The sequence below is a fragment of the Vitis riparia genome, chromosome 17 (genome assembly GCF_004353265.1).
Source record: "Vitis riparia cultivar Riparia Gloire de Montpellier isolate 1030 chromosome 17, EGFV_Vit.rip_1.0, whole genome shotgun sequence".
Classification (NCBI taxonomy): domain Eukaryota; kingdom Viridiplantae; phylum Streptophyta; class Magnoliopsida; order Vitales; family Vitaceae; genus Vitis; species Vitis riparia.
The window spans coordinates 13,934,089-13,960,130 of NC_048447.1; the positions used below are offsets into that span (position 1 = coordinate 13,934,089).

A 26,042-nucleotide genomic window follows, 5' to 3' on the forward strand; every position below is an offset into this window, starting at 1 on the left:
GCATCTTTTTGGCTTCTGCGTTGTTTCATGTATGTGAGCTGAGCCAGCTGGCCCCCCACTGCTATTAATTCCCCCTTGTTTTTAACTGTGGTTAACTTAACCAACATTTGACCACTCTGCACCACATTTACCATTACCATTATAACGGTAGTTTCGTCGCTATCATTATCTTTCATTACTATTATTTTCCTTTAAAATCTATTAATATTAAATAAAAATAATTTCACTCCCCACCCTTAAGATTTAACTAATTATAATTAACCTTCAATAATTTAAAATTTTATCAAATATCTCTCTTATTTTAAATTAAATAAAAGATTAACGAAAATATCAAACGAGAATACTAGTAAACTAAAATCAATGAAATTAACTCGTATTAAATATCAAATTATAGCTCATTTTGACTTCCATGGTATTTATAGATAAAAGTAAATTGTTAAAAAAAATAAGGGATAATTGTGTTTCCAAAAATTAAGATTTGGCTATAAAAATTACATAATTGATGAAAATGATATAAAAGATGAAAATACCAATATATCCTTAAAAGAGTATTTTCTACCACAATATTTAACAAATTTTTTATTTTAATTTTTTTAATAATTATTTTGAAAATTTATTATTTTTAGAAAACTAATTTAAAAAATATATATTCTAAAACGGTATCATTTAAAAAAAATAATTTTGACATATTTTTATTTTTTTTGAAAAATTATGTATTATTTTTTCAAATCACTAAATTAAATTAAATTTTATTGAGATTTAAAAAAGGAATAAAATTTAAATTAATATTTTTTAATCTTTTTTTTTCATAATTAATAAAGATCATTTTTTGAAAGATAAAAAATAATTATCTTTTTTATCAAATTTCATATTTTTTTAGGTCTTAAGTTTAAATAGTGAACTTATATAAACCAAATCTTAATTTTTAAGCCCAACGTCTAAAACACGATTGTCTTACAAAATAATACTACCACTTTTTATTATATTTATTTATTTAATTAATTAAATATATCAAAAAAAAAAAATATTCATTAAGCATAAGAATGTTTCAACATTCGATTACCACTTGCCAAGTGAATAAGAAATAAAATATATTGTAGGAGTGATAAGATACTAGGTGAATTATAAAATAAGAAATACCCATTTAACCTAGGCCTTAGCCAACTTGTTCTCACAAGACAAAACACCACTTGAAAAAAATATGTGATGTTTCATTTTGTAAAGACTTACGAATCCAAGTTGAAGGACTTGTTTGGGAGAATTCTCCTTTTTTGTTAGATTAGTGACCATGGATGGTGAAATTGCCAATTTTAAAATGAATTAATATTTGTTCAATTAATTTAATGTTCACAACATGGACACTAGAGGACTTTCATATGATGACTTGAAGCTTTTGGTGGGTCCATTTCATGTATTAACGCCATCCAACTTGGTAGTTGTTTTTTGTTTTCAATTCAAAAAAACTCAAAAGAAGAACAAAGAAACAAGTGAACAGTCCTGTCTCACGAAAGGACATGACGTTTTAAGCATCTCATAAGCATTGAATGAAACTTGGGTTAGGGTAAGGGCTAATCACTATGGGCTCATTCCAAATGCCCTCTTGGACCATTTGGATGGAGTCTTAAGTTTAATATTTTATATATATGAATGGACTCCAACTTCCATCTTTTCTTGATTGGCCTCTCTCACAATCTGAATGGACATCTAGAGCGATAGAGAAATGTGTTGAGTAGATGAAGGATGGTAGAGCCATGAAACTTGAAAGAGCAAAGAACAATCCAAATGGGTGGTCCAAGATGGAACCTTGGTTCTACTTTTATGATATTTGCATATCTTCCATGTTGTGTTTTAGCTTTTTTTAAATGCAACATGCAAATTTTAAAGTACAAGTTGTGTTTAATGAAGGTGGAAGAAATTTTTATAATAATGATGTGGATTTTATTATTTTCTATTGTCTATAGTTTGATCATACCGGGGATTTTCTTCAATATTATTGTCGTATTTAAAGAATGCATATCTTTGAAGCTAGATCGTCCTATTTGTCATTCACTTTCACACCACATTTCTCTTTCACTTTTTATGATGGCACCGGTCAATTACAACAAGGAATGATTCCAATTATTTGATTGAATCACACATGACTCGTTGATTACCTCACCTCATCGAGAATCATTCTCGCATTAAAAACATTATAAGGAGGAACAATCATATGATTCATCTTTTGAAATTTGATTTTGCAAAATCTTGAATATTTGAAAAAAAAAAAAGGGGTCACATGGAAGATGTGACGTGGATGTTATGATATTACAAAAAAAATTCTTATATTTACGTAGCATTAGATTGATAATTAGGTTTTATCTGATAATTGTTTTTTAAAATAGTTTTAAAAATAATATTTTTATAATTTATAAAATGAAAGTTTGTTTAAAAATTTGATATATTTTTAATATTTTAAAAAATAATTTTTTATGTTTAAGACTTTAGTTTAAATGTAACATATACTTATATAATTATTTTTTATAATAATTTAAGAAAAAACAACTTTAGCTAGTCTTTCGATTTTCAAACGTTTACCAAAGATACCCTTGCTTTCAAAACCATACGATTCGTCTTATCGTATATAAGTTTTAATTTTTTTAAAACATCACTTTTGTTCAAGAAACTCCGATTATAAAGTGGGGACAAAAAAGGGAAAGGATGCAATGGCTGAGATTTTCTTACCAGGTTGAAATCGACATCATTCACATCCAAAATGGGACCCATTTGAAGCCGGCAAGCACTTCTGTGTCGTTACTCTGTCCCCAGGATGGGCCCATTTTTCTTTGGGGTGGTGGGCGGCCCAAAATAACAACTTGGCACCGGGGTGGTGGCAGAATCGTTAATTTGATTGAAAAAGACGGTCCAAATCCCAAAGTTGATTCGCAGAAAAAGCAAATGGTGGTTAGAGGACCCCCATCAGGGCCAAAACAGTCTTTACCTAACTGCGGTGAAAAAAATAGGAAGGAAAAACTCCATTTTAACCGAGGTTAATTTTTTAAGCTTTTCTTTTTTCGTTTTGTTTTTTTTGAATGCCATTCCAACTTCTATTTAACCGCCCTCGCCACGCACTTCGTCTCCTGCAACTTCTCTACTTCTCTCTTTTCGTTTCTCTATCCTCTTCCCTTGGTGTCTCTCCCTTGGAGCTCTACGGATCTACCTTGTGAAAATGTCGTCGGAAAACTACTTTTCGTTCGTTCCGGGAACTGGGTCCTCGCCAGTTCTAAGTTTGGAACTGTTCTTGTGTGTGGTTTTGTTCGTTGGCGTCTTTGGTTTCTGGCTTGTGCCTGGTGGTTTAGCTTGGGCTATGTCCAAGGCTAAAGCACGTAGCGCCATTCCTGGCCCTTCTGGGTTACCTCTGCTAGGTCTTGTTTTCGCCTTCACTGGCTCTCTGACTCATAGGGTTCTGGCCAAGCTGGCTCGTGTTTCTGAAGCTGCGCCATTGATGGCTTTTTCGGTTGGCTTTACTCGTTTCATTATCTCCAGCCAACCGGAAACAGCCAAGGAGATTCTGAACAGTTCGGCGTTCGCGGACCGACCAGTGAAGGAGTCGGCTTATGAGCTTTTATTCCACCGAGCAATGGGTTTTGCTCCGTTCGGGGTGTACTGGAGAAATCTGAGGAGGATTTCGGCCACCCATTTGTTCAGTCCGAGGAGAATCGCTGGTTTCGGGGAGTTTCGGAGGACTATTGGGTTGAAAATGGTGGATGAGATTAGGGTTTTGATGGAGAAGAAAGGTGAGGTGAAGGTGAAGAAAGTGTTGCATTTTGGGTCTTTGAACAATGTGATGATGAGCGTGTTTGGAAGGAGCTACGACTTTGGAGAAGGTGTTTCTAGTGATGCGGTTGAACTTGAGAGCCTGGTGGGTGAAGGGTACGAACTGCTTGGTATATTCAACTGGAGTGACCACTTACCGCTTCTCGGGTGGTTGGACTTGCAAGGAGTGAGAAAGAGATGCAAAAAGTTGGTTTCGAAGGTGAACGTTTTTGTTTCCAGGATCATAGATGAGCACAGGCTCAGGAGGGTTGGTGATGGAGAAGTGGGTCGTGATGGTGATGACAGTTCAGGCGATTTTGTTGACGTCTTACTCGATTTGGAAAAGGAAAGCAGGCTCAGCGACTCTGATATGATTGCTGTTTTATGGGTAAGCGCCTTCAAACATTCTATTGTCAGGTTCAGCACCTACTGTAGAAATATGTTCATTTGATGTTCTTGGTGTGCTTCCCCAGCACATCTTGACAAAGGTTTTTTTTTCTCATTTGACCTTTTTTTTGTGGTTGCATTCACTAGGTTTTTCATGTTTTAGTTTTTAGCCTTTTTATGCATTTTCTTTCTTTGTTACTGTTACATTGATGCTTGAAATAGCCAGGTCTTTCTTTAAGTTTGTTTTTTTGGGCATCCATAGATATTGAGAATCTGAATAGTTTCTCTTTTCACCGTGATAAGATTCATTTTCTTTCTTTTCTTTCTTTCCTGTCTTTGTTTCTTATGCTTTACAATTTATGCTTTGTGATGGTGATGCATTTCTTTTCCTTAACTTTTTCTTTATTATCATCGTGTTTTATTTAATCTTCACACGTTTGTGTAATTGGAAATATGTTGCAATCTCAGGAAATGATCTTTAGAGGGACTGACACGGTGGCAATCCTGTTGGAGTGGATTCTTGCAAGAATGGTTTTACACCCTGATATTCAATCCAAAGCCCAATCTGAAATAGATGCAGTGGTTGGAGCCACCCGGCTGGTGTCTGACTCAGACATTCCTAAACTCCCTTATCTCCATGCCATAGTAAAGGAAACTCTCCGCATGCATCCACCTGGCCCGCTCCTTTCCTGGGCACGCCTTTCCATTCATGATACCCACATTGGTTCGCACTTCATCCCTGCAGGCACCACAGCTATGGTCAATATGTGGGCAATAACACATGATGATGCTGTGTGGGATGAGCCCTATGAATTCAAGCCAAGTCGCTTTATGGAGGAGGATGTGAGCATTTTGGGTTCTGATCTTAGGTTGGCACCATTTGGCTCTGGAAGAAGGGTTTGTCCTGGGAAAGCAATGGGTTTAGCAACTGTGCAGCTGTGGTTGGCTCAATTGCTCCAAAGCTTCAAATGGGTTGCTTGTGACTCTGGTGTGGACTTGTCTGAGTGCCTCAAGCTCTCGATGGAGATGAAACAGTCCTTGGTTTGCAAGGCTGTTCCTAGGTTCTCTTGAAATATGGATTGATGATGGGGTTTGACAATGATTTGGGTGTGATCTCATCCATGATTTTGGAAGCCTTGTATGGTGAGGTCAAACAGATTACTTACTATGGTTTTCCTTAGCGTTTTAATATCCTTGTTATAAGAACAGTACTGTTGTTGGCTTGAAAGGTCGTGGTTGTGTAATGAAAGTGCTTGGCTCTGGTTAGGTGCGAGATTGGGTTCTGTAGTTTTATACCTAGGAATGGAGGATCCATGCATTGTACATGGCTTTTTTTGCTTTTATATGAAAGCAATATTATAAGTTTGTCTATTACATCTTTCTTGTGCATAAGTTTATATTTGAGGGTTTGCAGCTATACATATATTTTGGATTGTGCTGTAATGAACTTGGTAAAGTGATTTGGACCCTGTTGAATTTAATACTGAACCATTTGAAACTAACAGGGCAGGGGTTGTAGATGAGAATATTAGTTTTTGGAATTTTATTAGCAGGATTAACGGTCATGTGGGTGGAAATGTTCGGCTATTGACCACTAATAAGCTAGGAAGATTAAAAAAATCAAGGGACCCTTTTCCTATGAAATAATTTGACATTGTTATTGGCGGAGAAAAAGTATCACCCTTCTGATTGATATTATCAGAATAAAATATCACCCTCCTGATATTGACAGGGGTGGTGTCTAAGTGATAGAGGAGGCTTTTTGCAAAGGGTGGATCAGATGTGAGGTGCTCTTAGGTTGTGGATAAAAATGTTTCTTATCAGCTTGTAATGCATTTGCCAATATTAATTCAATGAAACTCTCGATATTAACAGGGCAATGGTTGTGGATCAAATATTTGTGTGTTATTATTTTATAATTCATTGCTTATCTCAGTTCAAGAGTGGAATTATTTATATATTACAAATTTTGTCTAAGTAGTATTAATTCATGCCTTTGTATTAGGTAGGTGAAAAGGAGCAACCTTTCTAAGTTTTGTTTGCAGTCAAATTGTTACCATAGGGTATTGAATAGTAGCATTGGGTTTTTGGCACAAAGTTTGGACAATTCTTCCTTGATGCCTGATTAGGACGTTGGAGGTACTTCTCTCAAGATCTCCCACTGTTCTTTGGTAGATTATGACTAATCATTTATTTTAGAATTGGGTTTATTAAATATGAATACCAAATTTAATCTACTAGGAGACCTTGATTAGTGGGAGAGTGGGCACAGGTGGTCATGTAATCCAATCTAAATGGTGGTAGAGATATCTTGGGTGAGATCAAATTGTATGCATGACCAAGAACTTTTCTTGGGAATCATCTAGTACAGCTTGTCAATGGGTATCCTAGACTTCCACATTGTTAAATTACATAAATATTAATTTTCTCTTTATTTTATCTACCTTCACAAGCTCAACCATTGGCTGTCATGGTATTTATTAACCTCTCGACTCTCCTTTCCCTCCAATCTATCTTTATTCTTACATGCTTTGTGCATCTTTATCCCATACATTGCTTTTCGAATGTGAACCTGAACAAAAACAATGTTGTATATGTTTACTAAACTAAACAAAGATTCCTTAGCTCAAGTGTTCTGATTATTAGATAGTATTTTTTCTTCTTTAATTTGATTTGATCTTCACAATGCAGGAACTTCAAATGATTGAGGAATAAGAACCTAAGCCCAACAATGATATGCCTCATCTCTTTTGGCTGGATCCAAATCCCTCACCCAAGAATATATTTTTCGAGAAGCTGTGCTTGTAAAAAGCTTTTCTCCTTTTTCCCACCTATAAAGAAAGATGCATTTGGGGTTTGAATATCCAGACTAACACTATTTCTTTTTATATTTTATCCAAATCAATGCAAGTTGCTTTGGGTTCTTTTTACTGATTCTCAGTCACACCCATCTCTTTATATTCCTTTGCTTCCTTCTCACTCTCAATTTAATATACATATGCAGAAATATGTGGTAGCTATGTCTTATAAATAGTAGATATATACTGTCACAGCATATCCGTACATGAGGTGTGCACACAACATGAAAGTGAATTGCCTATTTTTTGTTTTATTGAATGATTCTGCTGTTTTCTTGCCATGTGTAGCATCATGATTTTGATAAATCTTATCTTTGATACAAAGAACTTCAACATCTTCAACAGATATGAGAGAATAGTGGTTGTAAAAAAGTTTCAAAGAGAAATATCAATCATCTATGAGCATCTCAGTGACTGATGTGAGGGTGGCAATGGGAATGTAGGTTGCCTTAGTGCAAGAAAATAGTCTTTGCTAGGGAGATTATTCCTTTGCTCACCAATTGAGTTTCTTCTTAAAATCTTCTTGTCTCCATCTTCTCTTCTAAGCTTTCTTGATGGAATCATTATAGTTAATTAAAAATGTTCTCTGTGGCTTCTATTTGGATTTTCTTCTCCTTGTATTTAGAACTTTTCCATTTTGCAGGTTTACAACAATGCTATTTTGTGTTTCATAATAAGGTATGGGGACATGTACTTTATGTCTTCAATCGATATCATTGTAGAAACTACTTTTGATAGATGTTAGAAATGGACATTTTAGAGGTTAAAGAAATATTCTGGTGGATTAAATGCTCAATCACTTTTTGCATTCTCCAGAAGAGAATACAAAATATAAAACATCATAAGTAATTCTAGTGAATACTGCCCTTGTGCTCCATTGCTATCAGCATCACCTTATGAGATGGCGGGATTAAGTTGAAAAAAGAAAAAGAGCAAAAAAAAGGACCTGCTTCTAACTTTTTACAATAGTTACTAACAGATATATTACTGCTAAGAGAGGAACTCATCCTTCCTTGTAGGTGTTTTGTTTAGGAGTGCAAATATATTTGACAATTTAAAGTAGTTGGGATTACACTTCTGCATCACCCAGAAACTAAACGTGGTCATCTTTTTTTCAAGAGTCCTAAGTGCATTTTTTACATGTAAAATTGAATTACAGGAGGTGCTTATGAAAATACCCTGAGAAAGAACCAACGAAATGACAACAATAACCCAGGAATGCAGTGCTTAATCTGTTGATGCCTAAAGCACTTGTAACAAAAGTTTGAAACTGACAATCACTATAGGAGCAGATGATGCCCACCATGAGCCTAATTCTTTCCATGTGGAAGCTATGATTTGGGTGGTTTTGTTACAATAAAGAATAGCAACTTAGTGCTGTATACCTCTGACCTTTGAGACCCCTACAAGAAGCATGTGAGCAAATCATCACCCTTAAGGCAGACAATTTCAATTGAATTTATGCATGTATGAAAAGATGATGTGCCAAGAACATTCTTTCTTCAGAATGCGTAGTAAGTGGTGGATGATTTGGTTATCATGTGTGATCATTATATTCTTTTGTTGGATGCTTCTCCAACATGCTAAAGAAGGGAAAAATTCAATGTTCCTAATCATGGAGACCAGCAAGACTTTTGCTTATAAACAAGTAATGGCAGATGTGTGGATTACAGAACACCAGTCTGCACTTGCCTTATGGTCCCATATAGGAGCAAAAGAGATCCTGGATGTGGCTTTGCCACTGTATGATCTGTGATTGTTATTATAAGGTCTTGTATTTATCTAAATTGACTGGCTGCAAGAAAATTTTGATCTCTATGGCCCATAACATTGTGAATCTGTGCTCTTTGTGCCATAGGGAGGTCCATTCCAGTTTGTATTTGTATTCACAAGTGGTACCAAAACTTTGCCAGTAGACATGGTAAAAATCAATCAGTAATCTTAATCTCCCATATGAAAACTAGAAATATAAGGCTCCGGAAGCCATTGGTATAGTTTCTAGTGTGAAGCTTCAGACAATTTAAAACGCTAGCCTTTATTTATGTGTAAGAACATTGGATGATTTTTGAGTGGCCAATAAACATCTCGAGGTAGACTGCTTTTAACCAAGCCAGAGCTTGTGGGTGTGAGTGGCTGAGCAGATTGCAGGAAGTTTATTGGAAGGGTGCTGGCAATCAGGAATGCTTTATTTAATTTCAAATTTTGTGTCTAGGTTTTTATGTGAAACATGGACCAGAACCATGTGAATTTATTCTTCTCAGCTACTACTTTGTGGCAAGACAAGGATATCCAAAATGAAATCATGTTGGTATCTCTCCAGTTGGCGAGAATCACCCAGTGATGGTAGTGGCTTCAATAAAGCCATAACTCAGCACACCTATTGCATGCTCACTTGCACTGCCAAGAACATCATAAAACCTACTGGGTTTCAGGCACTCCTGAGAAGTTTGATCATATGCCAAGGGTTTCCCTCAATAAATTTCAGTATTGGATTTTATTAAGGATTATTAGCACCTTTGTTGTCAAGTGTTTGGGTTGCATTTTGAGGGCAACAATTCAATGAAAGGACCATGCTAGTTGTAGCAAATACTTAGGGAGCTACTGCAGGTTACATATTTTGGACACTAATAAGCTGCATGAGGCCTCTCCCTCCAAGTGCAAGGTTTGGCATCTCCAACTTCCAAGGAATGCTCTTAGCTCGCTCTGGAAATGCAACTAGCATTTGCAAAGGTTGTAAAGCAACCTAGGATAAATTCCACCTTTTATCAGGTTGGTTGGGATGTTTTCTGTTCTGTTCTGGCTATGGCTAGCAGATGGGACAAAACTACTTTTCAAAGTGACAGAATATTCTTCCATCTGAAGGAGACAGCCTCAGTTGTTCTCAACCCTTTGTTGCCCCTCAACATCTCCCTGCCCCCCACACCACCCAAAAAAATAGAAGGAAAGGAAAGAAAAAGAAAAGAACCCACCTCTGAAAGATCTATTTGACAGAGGAACCATGTTGAAGCACTCACACCTAGCAGTAGCTTTCTCCATCTAATTTTGTTTGAAAAATTTGTGAATTAGTGAAGTTTGATAATTGATCTAAATGGGGATGGTCTCGAAGCTCATTATACCTTCATCAAAAACCAATGTTGCTCTCGTTCTTCGTTGACAGCTTATTATGCTCAAGATTTCTCTTGGTAGCGTGTTTTCCTTTATTTGAGCACATAGTGGAAGTTGAGAATGAGATTTGAAATGCAGGAAGTGGATTCATTCTTCTCATCCAGCTAAAGAGTCCTCAACTAGTTCAAGAAGAGTCACCTTTCTTGATTCAACTACCACTTTATTCTAATCCAATGGGGCTTTCTTTTCTGTGCCCCCCTGGCTCCCTCTTGTTCTCTTCTCATCTGTTCTGTAAGGGCTGGTCACCAGTCAAGCTTCTTGGTTACAATACAAGAAACTCATGCTTCCATCATGACTTTCATATTCATAATTCTCATCAAGATTTTTAGGTTGATTCTCTTGCATTTTATTTTTTGATCCAAAAATATGCATTTTCAATATTTGATTGTGTGATGAGGATGAATATTCAAGATATATGTCAAGAAAGGGAATTAGTATTAGTTGTAATTAAAGTAGGATTATTATTACTTGGAATTAAATTAGGATTAATATTTATTGGAGTCTAATTAGGATTAACTAATTAGTTATAATATAATTAGAATTTGAGTCATGATAGGTTATTAGAGTTAGATTTTGGATGTTATAATTAGAATTAGAATCATAATAGGTTATTAAAGTCCTAGTAGACTTTGGTTTTCTTAGAGAAACCTATAAATAAGCTAATCAATGTAAATCAAAAGGAAAGAATTTGATGAATAATATTATACTTTCTTTCATTGTAAGGTTGCAACCCTCAATGGTGAGACTCCATTGATTTTTTTCTAGGTGAGACTACTAGAAGGCCTTAGTGAGACTCTAAGGTTTTTCATATTTTCTTCATTGTTTCTTATTTCTTTCTATTTCTTATCTTATAATTTTTTTACCATAAAATTTATTCCTTGTTCCTCTTCTCACACCCTAAAAATAAAACCCTAGCCCACCTACCCTTGAGTGTAGGCAACCATCTTAGGGTTGTCCTACATCATTGTGTCATGATAATTGCAGCCTATGGGTGGTGGGGGTAGATTGAAGAGGAGAGGTGAAAGAGCTGAGAGATGAGAAAGGGGATAATAATTTGAAGCTTCCAAAACTAGGATAAGGATGGAGAGCTAAAGGCAAGGTTAGTGGAGAGGGTGGGTAAAGATGAGATGACATAGGCTAGGTGGTGGAGTATTATTTGTAGTTGGTGGTAATGAGGCTATTGTTATGGGAGAATTGTGTTTTTGGCCCAATTGGGTCCAATAATTAACATTTGGTCCTCCAACCACCCATCTTTAAGCCCAATGATATGAGATAGTAATTGACAAAAATACCCACTTGACTCATTTTTGTCTTTATTTTACTACTTGCCACTCTTCTTTCTTATTTAACCATTTTTGGATTTTTCATTTTTTAAAACTCTTTTATAAATAATTGAAAAATTACATTATTTTTTATTTTTAAATTATAAATAAACAAAAATTATATTAACGATTCAAAGACTATTTTGGAAAATATTTTCTAAAAAATATTAATTTAAATAAATAAAAATTATCTTCTACATTTATTTTTATAGTTTACATTTTAGAAGTAAATAATTTAATGATTAAAATACCATTTAAAATAAATATATTCACTATTTTAATTTTTTTTATACTAAAAAGTATTTTAAAGTTTTTTTTACTATTATAAAATAAAAAGTTCAATTATTTTTTTTTAATCTTCTTCCTTCTTTATTTTAATAACTTTTTGAACATGACTTTTAGTAATAAGTTATATGAAATGCTACAAATTTGTTTATTAAGAATTTTTTTTTAATGATTTGAATTAATTGAAAATTTATTAAAATAAGAAAAGGAAAAATAAAGAAAGTGGATGGATTGAGAGTTTTTATTTTAAGTACTCGATTAAAATGATGATGGATGGAAAGTTTTTATTTTAAGTACTCAATTAAAATGTTTTCATATGACCTAATTTTAGAAGTGGATTATATCAATACATAGTAGAGATTTATTTATTTATTTTTATATAAAAAGGGTTGAAAGGTATATTTACTTGTTTTAGATGAAAACAAATAACTAAAAATTATGTAGATTATATTTGAGTTTGGTTTTAAAATATTTTTCTAGTTTTTATTTTTATTTATTTTTATTTTCTATATTGTCTTTTTTTGAGAATACGTTTAAGTTATGACAAATATGAAATTTGTGTCATTGTACAAGAGTATTACACTAATTGTACTAGGGAAATGTGCTAAGTGTACAAGAGTGTATAAGACTCCTAATAGGTTTTGTACGATTTTTAAACAATTTGAATTTGATATTAAGACGATTATTGATAGTTTTTTTTTTCTTTTTTTTACCAAACTATTTCATTATGACATTCTTTACAAAAATTAACACATAAGAAATAAAATTTTGAGTTATTTGAGTTATTGTACAAGGGTATTACACTAACTGTACAAGACAAATTTATTAATTGTACAAGGGTGTACAAGATTACTTTTTGTTATGGATTTCAAGTGATTTTGAAAAACTTTCCTATTTTTTTCCACTCAAAGATTTTTCCCCTACTCAAATTCTCTCACTCAAGAATTGTTTTGAATGTTATTTTTAAATTTCATCATCAAAATTTTGTAATTGTATATTTTGTTTTTGTAGTTTTAGCAATGTTCTTTCTTTTCACTATTTTTTTTTATTGTGAAATTTTATCCAAATGAATCTAAATTTAAAATTATAATCATATTTATCAAAATTTTTACTTAGATTATCTTTAATTCTTTTAATATATTTATACTCATTTATTTAAAAAATGAAAAACTAATTTTTTTTTTGTAAACATGTTCTATTACCTTTCAAGTAAAAAATTAGATAAGTTTGAAAGTCAATAAATAAAAAAATTGAATACCGCTTTCAATAATTTTTAGATAAAATTTTATATAATATATTTTATTTGAAACTTAATTTTTAAAGTTTAACTAAAAAATTGAATTGACAATTTTCTTGTTGTGGGTCAAAATACTTTACATTAATCTATCTAGATAAGAAAAATTATTAATATAATATTAGAACTTCATATCTTAGTTATTTTTTTCAACAAATTTATCTTTTTAAAATTTTAAAATAAAAACATTAAAAATATTAATTTTGGATTTTTTTATATTTGGGATTTTTTTTTAAAAAATATATTATTTTTTTTCATGTAAAAAATATTAATTTTTTTTAATGGGAACTCGTCTTTTCAAGAGACGATTTCCCTTTTGGATTTTTTTTTAAAAAATATATTAAATTTTTTTCATGTAAAAAATATTAATTTTTTTTAATGGGAACTCGTCTTTTCAAGAGACGATTTCCCTTTTGGATTTTTTTTAAAAAATTGTGGACCCCGCATTTCGGCTCAATGCGTTTCCCACTCGATGGCGAAACTCGATTTTGATTTTAAAAAAAATTGATTTTTATTGATAATTTGAAAATGACTTGGAGTCGCCACTCATTTTTGTTTTATTTTTAAAGGGTAAACAAAATAAGAAAGAAAAACCCTAAGTGTGACTCTTTATTTGGAAAAGGTGGTCTACGAAAAACCGGATCGGGTTCGGGGGTCAGGTTACTTATCGGGAAGGTACGGTAAGGACCGTAGCACCCTTCTAAGTTCCTAAAATCGGATCTCTACTAATAAAATGAAGCAATCATGACAATTGATTAATCGAATACGAATACCAAATGAATATCACTCAAAACAAATTCAATACACAAAATTAATTAATACAAAATAAACATATACTAACTTAATTAAACCATCCAAAATAACATCCCAAAATTATCCAAATTTCAACCCAAAATTTATACATAATATCCGAATTAATCACAAACCTAAACATAATAATCCAAATTAATATTCGAATTAATCCAAAAAGGAAGAGTTGGAAATTTTATTAAAAATTTGTGAAGACCGAGAAATTTTAATAATAAAGAAATTTAGAAACTTGAGAAATTAAGTAAAATGGATTATTGAAAATTGGTGAAGATTGATAAAAATTATTTAAAATTTGAAAATTTGGAAAACTTATTTAATAATAAAGAAATTTAGAAATTTGAGGAATTAATTAAAAATTGTTTTAAGACATCCCTGAAGGAGAAAAAAAATGGAATAAAAAATTTTATTTGAGAGATTGAATTTTATTGGCCTAAAAGAAATATCCAACGAGGAAAATAAAAAGATAAAGAAATTAAACTAACGAAAATATCTCCAAATTTTCCATGCATCAAGAAATTAGGTGGGGCCACATCTCCAAGTTTTTCTACTTATGGAAATATCTCACAATATGGCACATGGCATGGGAGTAAAACACACGGCCAGGGTGGTTGGGCATGAAGTGGTCAAAAAGTCATCCATATGGGACCCATGATCATGCTTAAGTATTAAATATTACTCCAAATAAACCAAGGCGGCAAGCCTTTTCAATTGGAGCTTTGACCCAAAATAATGCTTTTTAAAAAAAAATCCAAAAAATAAAGTTGTTTTGAAAATAATGCCCGATCTAATGCGTCTGTGCCACATAAGCTGCCACATCATAAAACCGTAGTTGGTGACTACGGTTTTATTTTTCTAAAATGGTTAGAAACCGTAGTTACCAACCACGGTTTTAACTTTAAGTTTAAAGCCGTAGTTGGTGACTACGGCTTTGACTTTTTTTTAAAATGGTCAAAGCCGTAGTCACCAACTGCGGTTTTAACTTTAAGTTTAAAGCCGTAGTTGGTGACTACGGCTTTGACTTTTTTTAAAAATGGTCAAAGTCGTAGTCACCAACTGCGGTTTTAACTTTATATATATTTATATATAACTTTAATTTTTTTAATAAAAATATTATATTATTTTGATTTTAAATATATTTATATCATTATTTTAAAAATAATAATATACGAAATTAAATAATTGATATTTTTAATTTGATATAAAAATATATTTTTAAATTTTATTAAAACAATAGGCACTATATTTAATATAAATATAATTAATTAATTAAAATATAATATAATAAATTATATTTATTTAAAATAAATAAATTATAAATGCCTATTTAGAAAAATAAAAAAGTTATATAAATTATTATATTAATTAATAATTTTTTATATATTATATATAAGTGGTATATAATACCTCACACATATACACACACACATATATATATATATATATATATATATAAAAGTTTAATTTAAGTTTAAAATTTATCAAATTTTTATTTAAATATATAAATAAATTTTATTAAAACAATTGACACTATATTTAATATAAATATAATTATTTAATTAAAATTAAATATAAATATAATATAATAAATTATGTTTATTTAAAATAAATAAATTATAAATGCCTATTTGGAGAAAAAAATAATATAAATTATTATATTAATTAATAATTTTTTTATATATTATATGTAAGTAGTAGATAATATCACACACAGATATATATATATATATATAAATATAAAAGTTTAATTTAAGTTTAAAATTTAGCATATTTATTTAAATATATAAATAAATTATTATCATATCGATATAATATTATGAACTTAAATTAAAATATGATAAATTTTAAACTTAATTTAACTTATATACATGTGACATTATATACCACTTACATATAGTATATAAAAAATTATTAATTAATATAATAATTTATATTATTTGTTTTTTAATAGGCTTTCATAATTTATTACATTTTATTTATATTTAAATATAATTAACTAAATATATTTATATTAAATATAGAGTATATTATTTTAATAAAATTTAAAAATATATTTATATCAAATTAAAAATATCAATTATTTAATTTCATATATTATTATTTTTAAAATAATAAAATAAGTATATTTAAAATCAAAATAATATAATATTTTTATTAAAAAAATTAAAGTTATATATAAATATATATAAAGTTAAAACCGCAGTTAGTGACTACGGCTTTGACCATTTTAAAAAAAAGTCAAAGCCGTAGTCACCAACTACGGCTTTAAACTTAAAGTTAAAACCGTGGTTGGTAACTACAGTTTCTAACCACTTTAGAAAAATAAAACCGTAGTCACCAACTACGGTTTTATGACGTGGCAGCTTATGTGGCACAGACGCATTAGATCGGGCATTATTTTCCAAACAACTTTATTTTTTGGATTTTTTTTTAAAAAGCACTATTTTGGGTCAAAGCTCTTTCAATTGTGTACGCTACCTCCCATTCTGCACTTTCATCATTTGATAGATGACATACACAGAAAAGCACCCCTGTAAAAAAAACAATACAGTTCCGCTTCCCCACGAACACAGTTTCTTGCCTCTCGAGCTCAGAAGCACTAACGAAAACATAACAACCCCAAATGCACAAAAAAAAAAGAGCACTGAAACTAAAGGAAAACAACAACACGAGCCAAGACAACTATGATAATAGAGCATAAAAACTTGGAATCTGGACCATCAAAATAATCCCAAGAATAGAGAGGATCTTAGTCATATACACCTCAAACCAGAATAAATGCAATGAATGCCTTAAAACCAAACTCGACTTCTCACCTCATGTGTTGCTCCAACCTCAAACTCGGCTTCCTTCCTCCCAAAACTGGTTGTTGCTCCCTTTCTTAGCTCTGCCCTTTCAACCAGCTTTTTTTCTCTTTTTTTTTTTTTTCCTCTCCTATTTTGTTGCTTTTTCCTCTGTTTTTTTTTTCTTTTCTGCTCTCTATTCTCTCTGCTCCCAGCTGTTGCTTCAATATCTTTGAAAACGGCAGCCCAAAGGTGTCTCTCCCTCTCCAACCAGCTTTCCCTTTTCTTCCTGAACCATCCAGATTTTTCTATATCCCCAACCTCTGAAAAAAAAATCTCTCACCAGTAGACCGCCCCTCCTTCATCCAGCTTCAGGTTTTTTTCCGCTTCCCCCTCTGAAAAATCATCTCTCGAAAATGAAGACCCCCCTCTCTTGTTTCAGTCTGGTCCCCGGAAAATCCGCACCCGTTCCACTGTTCCCCACCTCAGCATCCCTAGGAGCCTCACCCACCACCATGGCCATGGTCCTCTAAAGCCAGGTGTCTCCAGTAGGAAACTTCCTTGAAGTCGGGTCCTCCATAGGGTACTCCCTGAAGGTGGCGTGAAAGTCTCATAGTCAAATGGGGGACTACAAATATATTAATTTTTTTTCATGTGAACTCGTTTCTTCTCTTCAAGAGACGAGTTCCATTGAGGAATTGTTTTTTTAATAATTTGGGAATTTATATATATATATATATATATATATATATATTTTTTTTTTTTTTTAAATATATTTTTTTTCCATGGGAACTCTTCTCTTGAAGAGACGAGTTTCTTTGAGGAATTGTTTTTTTTTTTTTTTTTTTTTTTTTTTTTTTTTAATATAATAATTTGAGATTTTTTTTTTTAAAAATATATACATTTTTTTTCATGGAACTCGTCTTTATTTATTTATTTTTTTTAATTTGGGAATTTTTTAATATATATATTTAAAAAATATTTTTTTTTCCATGAGAACTTTTCTCTTGAAGAGACGAGTTCCTTGAGGAATTGTTTTTATTTTATTTTTTTAATTTGAGAATTTTTTTTCCATTTTTTTTAATTTGGGAATTTTTAAATATATATATATATATATATTTAAAAAAATATTTTTTTTTCCATTTTTTTTCATGGGAAGAGACGAGTTCCCTTGAGGAATTGTTTTTTTTTTTTTTTTTTTTTTTTTTTTTTTTTTTAATAATTTGGGAATTTTTTAAATATATATATATATTACGAGTTCACTTGAGGAATTTTTTTTTTTAATTTGGGAATTTTAAAAAAATATATATATTTTTTTGGGAAAGTTAGGTTTTGGGTCGGTGGAAAATATATGATTTTGATAACCCAATTTTACGTATTTCAAAATTAATAATGTAATTAGAAAATATTTGGAGAATCATGCACTTTCAGCTTATGTGTATTTTAATGCCAAAAATACCCTTCACCTTGCCAGCTAAGCGTTCCACATCTGAAAATTCATAAGAGAAAAAACCCTCAGAAAAGCCACAAAGCCAATATTTCTCTCATATACTGCTTTTCCCATTCTCTCCCATTCTCAATCTCAGAAACCCAAAATGCTGTAAAACCTAACCTCTTTCATTTCTGTAACATTCTCGTCTCCCATTTTGTTGATAAACATCAACAGCCCAAAACCTAACTTTCCCAAAAAAAAAGTAATAATGCTGCGGAGGAGAAGAATTTATGAGGTGGATGTGTTGGTAAATGAGAAACGAATCAGAAGGAAGAGACACGGGACTACGGGAGGAAATCGGGAAAGGTGATATCCTTATTGTTCCCAAATTACTTGATCCAGAAACCCTAATTTCTGAAACGAAGGTCAGATCCGGGGAAAATTGGTGATCGGAATCAATGGTGGGTGCATCGAGCTCATGGTCTCGCGCACTGGTTCAGATCTCACCTTACACCTTCTCCGCCATCGGCGTTTGCGTCTTGGGTGCCGCTTGGTACTTTCTCTTCCCTTCCTCCCTTGTAAAATCCACCAAAATAAAACAACTACTAAAATTTTTGCATTCTTGTCAAACCAGCGGAGGTTTAGGTTAAATTGATACATTATATTTGTTTTTTTTTTTTTTTTTTGGTTGGATCGTTGTTTTGATGGTTGCGTTATTGCTGCATTTTTAAGGGAATTTATATAACTGGAAGTAGTTTAATTGGTGTTGCCTTCAAAGCTCTTCGGATTACTTCAAAAAATCTGATCAGGTGAGTACTTCAACTTTCTTTCTTTCTTTCTTTATTTTTTTCTCGCTGGTTTTATGGATCATTGATGTGGTATTACATGGACTGGCTTATTAATGAGAGGTAACTGACAACTTCCATGTGTAAAAAAAATTGAATTATGCCACCACTTACTAGATTGTCCGGGCATAGGTTACATGGTCGTAGGATAAGCTGATACGCCTATTTACCATCAATATCAATGAGTGTCAATTCTGAAATCTTACTGAACATACATTTGGACAAAGCAATATCAATATTTCGGCCAATATTTCAGTATGGTTCATGTTGATATTCTATAATATTATTGGTATTCCTCATTTACTTTGATGAGCTGAAGATTTTTGTGCTCATTTCCTATGCAATACTTGCTTGTTTTGAGCTTAATTTGAAGACTCATTCAAGATTGATGCTAAATTCACAAAGTTTCGACACTATAGAATTGTAATAGACTTTGTTTTTTTTTTTTTTCATTTGGATTACAGCCTGTTTGTTTCTTTGGATTATTCCAGCTACTTCAATGTGTTGGAATTCATTAATATTGAAACCCTAGTGTTTTTTAGTGGCCATTTATTCTTTTTTTTTTTTTTTTTTTGTCTCTTGCATTGTAGATATGTGCCTAGTGGAGTGAAGGCTGGTTCTTATTATAAGTTTTTATGCATCTTTGAAATTCTTGTTTTTCTCTGTCATCCAAGATGGGTACTTGTTGACTGTTTAAGTACTTGATGTATCATCATCTGTGGTATGCATCCTCTTAGAAGGTATAAGGTCTCTGAAAGGAAGAAATAGAGTAATGAAGAATATGCATAAAGCTTCTGGTCATAGCAGTTAAAACATCTATTGAAATAGGTCCAGAACTATATTTCAAACTATAATTCTCTTTGTACTTCATCTGAAGTTGATGTTAGACAATACAATGCCTGTAATTGGAATAATAAGAACTTCTTAATTTCTTTGGTTGTATAGCCCCTAATCGTGATCTGAAGGGAATATGATCACAAGTTATTATAATCAGTTTCTGATAAAAATTGAGACGTGGACAAAAGAAGTTAGAAAAATAAATAACAATAATATTAAAGTGGCTGAATACCAAAGCAAGCTTAAAGTGGCCGAATACCAAAAATAGCATGAAGAAGAAATAGAGGAAGAGAAAATTATTAAGAATAAATTGACAAAGTCTACATAAGCTTAAAGTGCCACAAGCTTAAAGTGGCTGAAAAGTCTAGACAAGCTTAAAGTGGTTGAATACCATGCTGAAAAATTGCATGAAGAAGAAATAGAGGAAGAGAAACAAGAACAGAGCAAACTCCTTCACAGTTTTATCAAATAAACAATCTAGTCTATTTGATGTAGAGCATGTTAACAAGAAATGAGCAAATTTATCTGTTGGGAATACTTTTTGTGAATAATTGCAAATCCAGGGCTGTGATAAAAGGAATGATGATGGTGCGAGTTTTGGTCCATATAAACAAAAGAGTATGGCTATAGCCTATGCTAGCCAATAATTTGGCAAAACCCCTGTAAGGGTTCCGCACATTTGAGTCATAAATCAGTGTATGACCTATTGGATTTCAAATCAGGGTTTGACTTGAAATCATTAGAAAGTGCTTGAAATTGAGAAGATGGTGTCTTTGGTTGTATTTGATTGGGTTCTAAGCATTAGGATTATGGAAAGTGAATTAGGAATGCTGAGGATTGAAAGGAGTTGAAGAGGTTGTCGTGCAGCCATAGAATGAGGCATGGCAGAAAAGAAAGAGGATGAGGAGGGTTTTAAGAATGCACCCAAGGTAGTAAAGGGGTGGTAAGAGGTTCAGAGGAAAAAGAGGTGGGAATGTTGTATACATGCCAAGTTCATTTAAGCTATCAGGGAATCAGCCCCTAGGGCAATAGCGGCTTTCTTCACCATTGCAGTTAAAGGATTGTCAATACTTTGTTCACAGTGTTGTTTAGAAGAAGAGGATGTAAAAACCTTGTTGCTTTGCAATATTGATAGGAGATGGCTTTTTTATGGTCATTCTCACAAACAGTGTCAAATTGTGAGGGCAGAATAATTCTCCTGACAATGATAGAAATTAGTAGGAAAAATATCTTTTATAACTAGAAGAGTTATAGCATAGGAAACACATCCTTTATAACTAGAAGAGTTATAGTATATAAAAACTCTCTCCCAAGTCTATTTGAAGATTCATCATTTGTCTCTGATGGAATAACCAACTATAAATTACATGGGATATGAGATAATGGGGATATAACTATTAGAGCATAGTTAAAAAATAGTGGAATCAAATCTAAAGATAGTGAGGATCAGATGCAGTTATATTGTTGTAGTTATCCTCTTAGTACTCAGATATATTGCACTTTTTGTCTTTTGCCTTGTTGGACTCTTGGTTTCCTTGGACTCACATTTTGCAAAGTTATGTATACAACATTGATTTCAATTTTATAAAAAATTCATTAATAAAAAAGCCCCCCCTTCACTTGTTAATGATGGTCAGATATGAATTACCACCAGACTAGAGTTCATATGCAGTGAGTAGTGCGGTTATTTGTTCTCCCTTGTGCCAGCCTTGTTCCCGTATGTTTACTTAGAAATTGATGAAACCTCTCTAATGCTTATGTGAATGTCTCACATTGCCGATGCTTTGTAATTTCACTGCAGGAGAACAGAAAATGAATAAACTTCCAGCTATCAAATTGACTAGGTATGCTGCATTTTGATTAATTTTATCCCTGGAAATTGAATTCTAATACCTGTAGCAAGATATTTTGGAACATTTAAATATGTGAAGTATTTGGAACCTTTAACTAGGGCCCTCTGATCGCTGATATTGTATCTTGCAACTTCAATTGATTAAAACCTGAGTTCATAAAAGAGGCTTGGATTTGGCAACTTCGGTTGAGTTGGGTTTTAGACAAATGAACTTCATGTTTAGATTGAGCTTGGATTGATTTTCAATCTGATATGACCCACCAGAATTGCATCCTAAATTTTATGCCATCTTATTAGTAGAGTTGTCATTCATTTCCTTAAATCAGTTCCAACTTTTTCTATCAACTGATAAACGAATTGATCAAGAATGCCTATCATAAAAAACTAATGGTTCCCTATTCTTACAGTATTTTATATTGGTGTAACTGATCCATTAATATGTAGTACAACATAATATATTTAAACTATTGAACATGGAACCTGTCTCAGGTTTTGAGTAACTGGCAATGTTCATAGTTTTTGGAATCTGCTCACAAATATACCAGATAATAGGAGGATCTACTGTGTCCATAGAGTGCTACTAGCCTACCACAGTATTCTTTATCAGTTTTTTATATAAATAAGATATTCAACTGCCAGGATTAATACATCTCAATGGTTAGAATTTTCACTTAATCATTATACTAAGTTTCTGTTTATGTTGCTTTGCTTTCAATCAAAAAGTGGTGTGCTAAGTTTGCTTATTATCATATTATCATTTGAGCTCTCTTCTCCCTGTACCCCGTTTCTCATTTATTGGGATGTGAGAGAACAATTTTGTTGACTTCTAGTCAAATCTGAGTGATATTAACATTCTGATTCCAGTGTTCTTTAGCTTTCAGCATCATTCTGCTGGAAATTATAGTTGATATAAAGTTGTTTATTGTCTAATTGTTTGACCCATTCTGTTCTCAAATCGGAGAGGCTTGCTAATCCGGGATTTGCAATTCCACTAGTTTTTTTTGTTTTTTTTGTTTTTTGTGTTTATGATCAAACGAGCTAATACATTAATCTAATTCCAATTAATTTGCTTGAGTGATACTAGTTGTTTCAACATGCAATACATGATAAATTTTTGGTAAAAAATCTTTAGTTTTTGTTGACTTTATTGCATAGGTCTTATTTGGTAGATTTCTTTGTACTTTTAAGATAATAACTATTATTTTTCTTTTATTTGCAGTGAACAAAAAGGTTTCAGCTAACAAATTGAAACAACAGGCGGTCAAGGCTTCCTACGAACATGAAAGGCAAAAATATGCTGAAACTTCTCAATCAATACCTTCTTATTCTTGCCCAAATGGGGGTATTATTTCTTCTCATTATTTTCCTTGTTAATTTGGTTACAATTGAAGTGCATTGCATTAGCATTGAGTCCATAGTTTTGAATTCTTATTCCATTGGTTTTGAACTTTGAAGTTTATTTAGACAGTGTAACTTGTCCAAAAGAAAAACAGTGGAAAGTTCAAAATTCTGAACCATGTTTACTTCATCCTGGAGATCCTCCTAGAAGACTAATTTTCACCCAAATGATTAGATGTTGTCAAATATTATTTGACTATGTGGCTTATTTCTACAGGTGCGGCCTTATAAACTGTGGATTGAAATGGAAAATATTGAGAAAGGATTGTAAAAATCATTGCTCAGAATAATATAAAATGGCTTGTTATGGGAGCTGCAGCAGATAAATATTATTCAAAGTATTAACCATCTATTACAAGTTCTTATTGTTGACTGCATTGATTTATTTGATATTGTTGTAGAATTACTTGAGGCTTCCACCCTAGGCATTTGGGATAAAAGTTTTGTTGAATTTAGTGGAATTTCTAGAAGCTTCTACAAGAATTATCCAATATTAGTGCACAAGTATTGTTGCTCTGTAGGAGGCCTCTTGATGTAGCCTAGTCGGTTATAAATTGCTATGAAGATTAACCTAATTTTAAGTCATAAAAGATCAGCTCCTTATAGTGCTATACTTTTCTTTTCAGCATTTGAGGAATTAAATTGGCAGACATATCTTTTCAATATATTTCTCAGGCAGTTGATAAAGTTGGGTTATTTCTTTTGTGTTAGAATCAATGTTGCTCTGGCGCTTCAAAATATGTGATACATGTAGAGGGTTATGGATTGTGAGCTATCAATGGGAGCATCCATCAAAGAAAAGAGGAACACGTTCCTAGTATACAGGAAGTTCCACAGTATACTTTCTTAATTTGTTCCTCTTTTGAATGATATCTCAAAACAAGCAAAGCACTCACATTGCATATGCTATGTTGTTTTAACAAATCATTTACCCAAGCTATGAAAAAAAAAAACAAAAGGAAAATTGGATGCTTTGATAATTTAGCCATGTCTTTATATTTGAGGATTAGATGAATTGATACCTAAACACATTGGAGATTGATCAAACTTATGTATCTAATTCAGAAACTTATTGGTGTTAGAATTATATAATCTTATTGTGAACCTTTTATATCATTGCCTTCTAACTAGATAACTTCATCCTCTTAGTTATTTAATATTTTATAAGTACGTATTCTTTAAAAGAATTTGAAGACTGTAGCATGTAACAACATGATTGAGAATGAAAATTTCAGCAAAAGGAAGAAAATGTTTATTTAAAGTTAAGTTGCTTGTTGCCTTGATTTTAACTCAAGGCATTAGCTTTGGTATGTGCCTGTGCAATTAATTATAATCAAGGTATTGTTTTTAGGCTGATAACATTAAAATGCCCTGATAACCTTAAAATGTGCAGATATCAAAATAGGTAAAACTTATACCAATTTAATTGAACTTGCATTTGCTTTCAGTTTCTAAATTTACTGATCCAGACTCATGAAGATTGCAGGAAAATGGTTAAGGTCAAGTCATTCAGAGAAAAAGGTGGAGCCTGAGGCATCTTTTGAAATTTTGACCAACCCACCGTGGGTGGTTCCTGCTGAGGAGAAGTTCATTAAATTTCTGGAAGAAAGCAGATATGTCCCAGGGGAAAAACTCATAAAGAAAGAAAAAAATGTGCATTTGTGTTGAGCTAGTACAACATGAATAGATTTTGTAACTCTTTTGTATTAGTGAACTATGTTTTGTTCTTCACTTACCTTACCATCCCCTCCCCACATTTCTCAGAAGCAAAATAATGTTCTCAAATCTCTCCCTCATTGTAACTGTGTAAATGTGGGTCTAATTGAAACCGGTCTTGTTTGTTTCAATCCAGTAGCTTGATTTTTCTTCATGTCTTTTATGATGGGTTATGATGTTGAATGATGCTTATATGATAGAGTGTGAAGCAAATCCTTTTGTGTGCACAATTGGGGATAGATAATTTTCATTGAAAACAAATCTCTACTCTTGAGTGCTTTAAACTTTTTCATTTCTTTCACTTTGTTGAGAAATTACTGTTTGGGATTCACTTGGTTGTGTGTGTGTCTGTTTGGAGAACTGAACATTGGGTACCTCTCTGCAAAGATGCTCTGAAACAATTGGAAGACTACAGCTTTAGATAATTTTTTTGGTTTCCAATCACACACCACCACAAGAACAGAATCTCAGATAAGAGATGATGAACTTTTGAGCAATTTTTTATTTTGTTCTGGCCAATAGGAATATCTCTGATGGTATTGATAGGGAAAAAAAATAGATACATTTTCCATAGATATAGTTGTTAGCTTTACATTTCAAATAAAACAGATTCCAAAGCTTATGATATGTCTAAAATTTGAGTTGCTATTGATATTAAATGAAACTAGTCATTCCATTCATATTTTGTTTCAAATTAACTATTGCTAAGAAGAATTTCCTGAATACACAATCCAAGCAATGGGGAAATATTTCTTTAAATTGTCTCTTATCATTCCATATATATTCTCAAGGAAGGTTGTGAGTTGCTGTTCAAAAAGAAAAGCTGCATATTTGGCTTCAACTTGTCTCAAGTCATCCAGTTCACCAAGCACCCGACCATTAAGAAATGAGAACCCAGCACTTTGTGGAGATGCACGAAGCCCCTAAAAATGTAAGGCAGCAAATGAGAAAATAGAAACATAAACAAAAAAGGAAGCTATATCCAAGGATTGAAATATCGGTTTTTATGGATATATCGGTACTTCAATTTTACGGATATATCGGAAATATCGGAGAAATATCGGTGGATATTTTTTCATAAATATCGGTGGAGTGAAAATTATTTAAAATTAATAGGAATGTTTGAAAAAACTTCAAAAAATGATAAAATAAGTAATAATACACATTTTTAAGTTATCTTGTAAGTGTTATTGATATATATATATATATAATTAAGAAGAAAAATATCGTAAATAGAGATATATTGGTAGATTCGATATTTGAATTTTA

General features: G+C 32.0%; 1 protein-coding gene and 1 long non-coding RNA gene across 6 annotated transcripts; both read left to right on the forward strand.

The window, feature by feature from the left end:
• Positions 1-3,138: 3,138 nt before the first annotated feature.
• On the forward strand, positions 3,139-5,555 carry LOC117905243 (cytochrome P450 78A5). The gene is made up of 2 exons (XM_034818197.1): positions 3,139-4,180; positions 4,648-5,555. The coding sequence occupies exons 1-2, from the start codon at positions 3,206-3,208 to the stop codon at positions 5,248-5,250; spliced, it is 1,578 nt and encodes a 525-aa protein (XP_034674088.1). The 5' UTR covers positions 3,139-3,205; the 3' UTR covers positions 5,251-5,555.
• A 12,486-nt stretch (positions 5,556-18,041) lies between these two features.
• LOC117904696 lies at positions 18,042-24,927 on the forward strand. Of its 5 annotated transcripts, none has more exons than XR_004649616.1 (5): positions 18,042-18,678; positions 18,858-18,934; positions 21,609-21,651; positions 22,879-23,893; positions 24,537-24,927. It is a non-coding gene; the product is annotated as an uncharacterized LOC117904696 (long non-coding RNA). The 5 variants fall into 5 exon arrangements; XR_004649618.1 differs by having other exon boundaries at positions 24,544-24,927; XR_004649617.1 differs by having other exon boundaries at positions 22,879-23,395; positions 23,769-24,927.
• Positions 24,928-26,042: the final 1,115 nt, after the last annotated feature.

Bases quoted from the DNA above. Each gene is read 5' to 3' on its own strand.
- LOC117905243 (XM_034818197.1), top strand. From the start codon at position 3,206: ATGTCGTCGGAAAACTACTTTTCGTTCGTTCCGGGAACTGGGTCCTCG. The intron at 4,181-4,647 runs GTAAGCGCCTTC...TTGCAATCTCAG, and splicing joins ATATGATTGCTGTTTTATGG to GAAATGATCTTTAGAGGGAC.